This window comes from Microtus pennsylvanicus, chromosome 8, assembly GCF_037038515.1.
Source record: "Microtus pennsylvanicus isolate mMicPen1 chromosome 8, mMicPen1.hap1, whole genome shotgun sequence".
NCBI classification, from domain to species: Eukaryota; Metazoa; Chordata; class Mammalia; order Rodentia; family Cricetidae; genus Microtus; species Microtus pennsylvanicus.
In genome coordinates, this window is record NC_134586.1 from 76,148,108 (window position 1) to 76,154,107 (window position 6,000).

The 6,000-nt window shown below is 41.2% G+C and overlaps 1 protein-coding gene across 2 annotated transcripts in view; it reads right to left on the reverse strand.

The window, feature by feature from the left end:
* LOC142856436 (uncharacterized) overlaps positions 1 to 5,616 on the reverse strand; it is a 28,851-nt gene extending 23,235 nt beyond the window's left edge. The window contains exon 1 of one of the 2 annotated variants that reach the window (XR_012911644.1): positions 5,505 to 5,616. Coding sequence is in view for 1 of the 2 variants with exons in the window: in XM_075983892.1 (XP_075840007.1) it covers positions 5,505 to 5,507 (3 nt within the window). In the remaining variant the exon portion in view is untranslated. The remainder of the gene's footprint in view (positions 1 to 5,504) is intronic. The other variant, XM_075983892.1, reaches the window with a different exon arrangement.
* Positions 5,617 to 6,000: the final 384 nt, after the last annotated feature.

Consider the following 6,000-nt stretch of genomic DNA (forward strand, 5'->3'; position numbering starts at 1 on the left):
AAAGTCTTTCTCAGTTTAACAAGACCCATAATACCTTCTGTCTAATAAACAAAAAGTCTTTCTCAGTTTAACAACAAGAACAAGAAAGCCTAAATAAATAAAGAAGTGAATAAATGATCCCTGTGAGCATGTTGCAGTAAAATTAAGGTACTGTATATGGTAAATTTGCACCATAATATGAATTCAATAAAATGACAGTGCCCAACAATTTATAACAGGGAAGTCAATTACAAATCTACATTCACAGTGTAAACACTCAGAATGCTCAAAGGGAATTATAAGAAAGTAGTACACAGATTGATATGACTTCTATACTTACCACAAAGACATAACAATTAAAAATGTATACAATACTTATGAAAGAATAATGGGGTATAGCGAAAAAGCCAAGAACAAAGACATAAAAATATTGTTAACTTTTAATCAGAAAACCAAAGGAAACTTAGCAAGGAATAGTGTGATTTTGACCCCCATGTATCTATGATCCTATTAGTACGGACATTAAATAAAGACTTCATACTTTCACAAAATTAGCACAAAGTGACCTTAAAACTGTTTTTGGCCCCTCTAGCTACTAACATTTCTTCCAAAGACAGAAACCCCGTGTTGTTTAAGGAAAATGCAGTTCCATTATGTCGGGGCCCGTGAGGGTCCAACATAAATTCTCGGATTCCCTAACCCGGCTGGAACGGAGTCGCAAGGAAAAGAACCGACACAGCTTACACCGTCATCTTGGAAAAGGCCAGATTCTCCGTTTATTGTCCAAACATTTTATATACCCACACCAAATTGAGCAGGGGAGGGGGGGGAAACACATTACGCCATCACCTAGGCAACCAGGTGCCTGGGCTCAAGTTACATCCCCATCTAGCAGTCAGGTAGGCCCTGAATTAGCATCTCTATAAGACACCTTCCAAATTACAAAAGGAAGGAAGCACCAAACATCTGAACTCTTAAGTCATCAGCTTCAGTCAAACATCTCTTCTCAGGTAATCCACATTTTAACAAAAGGACCTAGGAGCAGGCATCCTGGCTTTTGTTAAGAGCACAGACAGCGTCTGCAGAGCTACGTGATCAGCTCGAACCGAGCTAATGGCTTTTGTGCCATATTGAAATATGGGCCCACAAGTTCCTCCCCGCAATACTGATGTCCAATTCCAAACAACATAGAATAATTTAAAATCTACCTCTTGCAAACAAGATTTATGGCACGAAATTTGGATTATGACCTATCTACCTGCCCAACACCATGCACACCTGAGAAATCTCACAGATCAGAAACTCCTTTTGTCCTCTGGAACTAAACTTCACTGAATCACACCATTGTGGCTGGTGGAAAGTTAACAGTATTCTAGTCATGTATTGCTGAAAGATGATCCCATCACCATCTTTCTAACAGCTTCTAAACTACTTCTATCATTTATGAGACAAACCTAAGAGTGGAATGCCATATTCAGAACTTCTATAAACCAGACCTTCAGATTTCCAATCTGTCTCTCCTCTGCACACAAACAGCAGTGCTCATGTGTGCACACTAGACAGAGTTACTACAAGCATCATATCCTCCCATTCCAGGGCTGCAGATTCTCCCACTTCCCAGGAAATCCATACACAGGGAGGCTCAGAGGACAAGGACCACTGTCCAAGAAACCACATATTCAGTCTGCCTCATGGTCCATCCAATATCCAGCAGAAATGACAGCAGAGGAGACCTGCTCTTAGCATGCCATACTCACCAAGGCACAGCTTGTTGTCTTTATTATTCACTACAGCAGAAGCATACTAAATCCCAGAAAGAATACAAAAACTATGTGTCACTAGTAATCCTAATTGCTCAGATTCCCCAAAGTTCCTCATGGGTTAGAGCCTCCCAGGTATGCCTCAGATCTAGCACTCCCCTACTGGGTGAGCCAAGATCAAATGACTCAGGCAACACAGTCCTAGCTTTGTCCTTTCAGTGCAATAGACAGAACCTTATCTTCTACTCTCCTGAACACATCCTGTTTCCTATCCAAATCACATGGTTCTTTTTGTGCACATCACATTACATATGCAATGTCCAGTTCAGCCAATCCACTGCCACATATTTGAAAAATCCTGCTGATAAACACGGGTCACAGTCAACTGTTATTAAAGAAAAAGAGGCCATGAATTAGAAGACACTGAGGGGTCATGGTAATCTTGGAGGCAGGAAAGAGAATATGGATATGATAGAGTTATAATCTCAAAATTAATTTTGAAATGTTGAAACAGACTTTATAGCAATGTGTTCCTGACAAGGGATTAGAGCATATCAAAGAGTTCTCACACCTTTTCTCTAAAGATGCACATCTTAAACAAGAAAAATAACAGACTTGTTAGGCAGGGTCACAACATTTTGCCAGATCTTTTATTTTGGTTGAACTACTGTAACTATTGTTTTCATGATTAGGTCAGTCTTTTACACAGATTTTTGATTGCACTTGTCTGTATACCTTAAGAAATGGCCAATCAGGACATTTATGAAGCATCTCAAATTGACTATGTAATTCACATTACTAATCTCAATGACTATTGAAGTGGGAACGCTCTCACCCTCCTCTACCTTCCTCTCCATTTCTGCACTCTTTTGGGACCAGCTTCGAAGTTTTCAATGACTCAATTTGATCACACGTCTCTTCATACTTAAGCCCCCCCCCCCAAAAAGACAGAGAGACTGAAGGTCACCTATGAACTGGTCTAATTTTCCATCCCATTGGCTAGTGAAGGCCCAGTCTATAAGGAGTTTGCAGAACTGTTTTCCCAGCACTGGGCTGAAGAGGCAAGGTTAGGTGTTCAAAACAATTCTCAGTTATAAAACATGAGACAAACTTAAGCTATAAAAGACATTGCTTTACACAAGAATCAATAACATGAATTGAGAGAAAAGGACTGATGCTATTAATGACATAGAAACATTGGTGAAGAGAAACAGAGATAAGGGCAGTAATGCACTTAAAGAAAATATTTAAAACTGATACCAAAAATGATTTTTAAAATGATTAAAAATGTTGTATTTTTAAGATTAAAAAGCTTAGGTATACTAACTTTGAAAAACAGTAAGTAATAAGAGATAGACTGATTAGGCCCGTACATCTATGTTGTCTGCTGAGATCTGTAACCTGAAACAGAGTTAAATTCAATAGACTGTTTCTCAAACCTCTGAGCTCACATAACTTTATCAAGCAGGACTAAAATATCTGCATAGGATCTCTGCTTAATTACACCTTCAATATTCATTGGCACAAGATAACCTTACCAAACTGTACACCTACACTGATCTGTGTTCAATTATATGACATGAATTAAAACATGCTGGGAAATTACAGAAACACTTCCCTGACCACAATCAAGTCCTTTATCATAATGGTGAGTCCAGGAGCTGGTTGCCTACCCTGTTTCCCCTGTAATGTACAGAGTAAATTCTTCCTCCTATTTTGGTCAGAAGCAATGTTCCATATGTGGATCCTTTTTCTGTGACTGCACTGGATAGTTGACTAAATGACTCTAACAAATTATTTTAAAACCGAGATAGATGGTACAGTCATGCAATTTAAGAATTTTGAAGGTGAAATATAGAGGACAACAAGGCCATTCTCTGGAGTACAACAGACTGGAATCAAGGCCACCCAAGTCAACCTAAGAGACCTTGTCTCAAACACAGTTTTTCCAACAAGATGGAATACAACAGTTCTAGAATTAATATGCCTTCCCTCTGAGAAATCACTTCACACACAGGGAATTAACAAAGAAAAACTTTAATTTTACATTCCACATGTGCTGTCATCCTTACGTGACTTTTGGGTTCATGTTCCATGTAGACTTTGAACACTTCAAAAGAGATGGGCAAGTTGTAGGTCTAGCCACTCAGGCAGATGGGAGGGTTAGACAGCAAAGATATTCCCAGAACACTTTCTTAAGTACACCTGTGGCATGAAACAGTGACAGGATCCTGTGGTGAAGGTCACAGTGGATGAGAAACATAAGGCAAGTAGAAGGTAGAGAAGATAAAAGCAGCTGAGCAGTGGTGGCACAGGCCTTTAATTCTAGCACTCTAGAAAGAGGCAGGCAGATCTCTGTGAGTTTGAAGCCAGCCTGGTCTATAAGAACTAGTTCCAGGACATGTTCCAAAGCTACAGAGAAACCCTGTGTTGAAAACCCAAAGAAAGAAGAAAGAGAAAAGATAAAAGCTATGGTGGATATTTCTTACACATGATAAGTTCCATGCCAAATAAGTTTCTTAAGAAGAATAGAATATTGTATCCAACTTCCAGGGGAAATGGAAGGAAATGAACAACTTTAATGAAGTCAGCAGAAACTCTCCTGCAGTAGTACAAATTCAAGGGAAGGCTAATCAAACAATGCTACACAAGGAGTCTTAGGTAGTCATTACTGACTAAGACCACAAAGGCCTTAGGACTTAAAACCATAGCTCTGAGAGGTTCTCAGAATCTAAAGCAATACTTTCACAGAGGCCCTGACCCCAGGCGATTACCAAAGTAGCTAAATTCAACTGTCAATATATTACACCCTAGGAAAGCTCCCAAATCCTAGGCCCCAGGCAGTTATTCTCCCTCCTTCCTGCTTGAGGGCCTAAATAAAAACCTTAGTTGAACAGGCCAGTCCTTAAGAGAACAATGTTTTATTTTTAAGTAGATGTCACCTGGTGTCATATTGCCCATCAGGCAGAACTATGCTTTTCTCAAGTGGAAAACTGAAACCTGAATGGCACACCATGCCTTAAGCTTCTAGTGATCAAGTTATGCCCCCACAGCAGCTTGGTACAGGCTTGTTCTTTTGTATGCAGATGGACCTACTGCCTGGTTGTAAACCAGGGAAGGCTTCTTTGTAAAGGCTTAGAGCCAAAAGTCTGAAAAATCCTGTTGAACAAATGTACATCCTAGCATCCTAATCTCTAACGTGCCTGGTCAGCATACACGTATATTTTGAGGGGTTTTGAGGCAGTCTTCCATCAGTTAAATTCTGCTTTTTGAGACTTAGTATTTCCTAATTGTTGGTAAATCATTTGTATTACCAATTCCACTCTTCTACATCACGGCGTAGAAGTGGAGGGCTACCCAACATATGGATGATTTTACAACCTCCACAAAATTAACAGTAAATGGATCTCACACATGAAGGTAAAATGCACGGTGCTGAACATCTAGAAGATAATAGAGAAACTAGACTTCCATGAGTTTGGCAAACTGCTTTCCATGAACGCACTAAAAGCATAATGATGTTGCCTAGAAAGAGGTTTCTCCACACAGCTCCCTGCTCCCAATGCCCTGAGAAGATTCAGCCCACAGTGCCAAGTTATTCAGGGGCGTTGCCCTATTCAGGGAGTTGCAGGCATGGCATGGAACTTGAAAGGATGGGGAATGTGGTTGCAGTTTCCCAGGCAGATCTGGAGAGGAACCACCACACAGGTTCCCGCACCTCACCGTCTGTTCCTCCCAGTCCAGGGACAGCAGCCCCTCACTCACCATGCCGCGGTTTCCTTGCTTTCCCAAGCGCTCCACGCAGGTCCCTTGAGGAGTTTTAGTGGAACAGCACAAGCGACTGGCTCCACTTCCACTTCCCGGCCAAGCGGGAACCGGAAAGGCCCTCCACTATTTCTGACTGGCAAGTTACCTGGAGGACCTGATTGGCTAGTGACGTTCTCATCCCATAAAGTTAGTCTGTTCTTAAAGACACAGCACAATGGTTCCTTACCCTGCCTTCCAAACCAAAGACCTTTTCTAAATCAGCAGAGATGTGCATTTCAATAGCACTTGCCCTTGCAGCCAGTCACTTACTCTATTATCGTCCAGTAAGGCACTTCTTCTTCTTCCTCCTGGACACTAGGTGGTTAACTATCTTGCACAGCCCACTATATTTTGTGGATAGAATAATTCCTTGTCACACATGTGGTGGGGGAAGTACTCAGGCCACAGGGCAACTGGCCCACGCGAGGAGGGGTGGAGAGCAGGGAATGGGCGA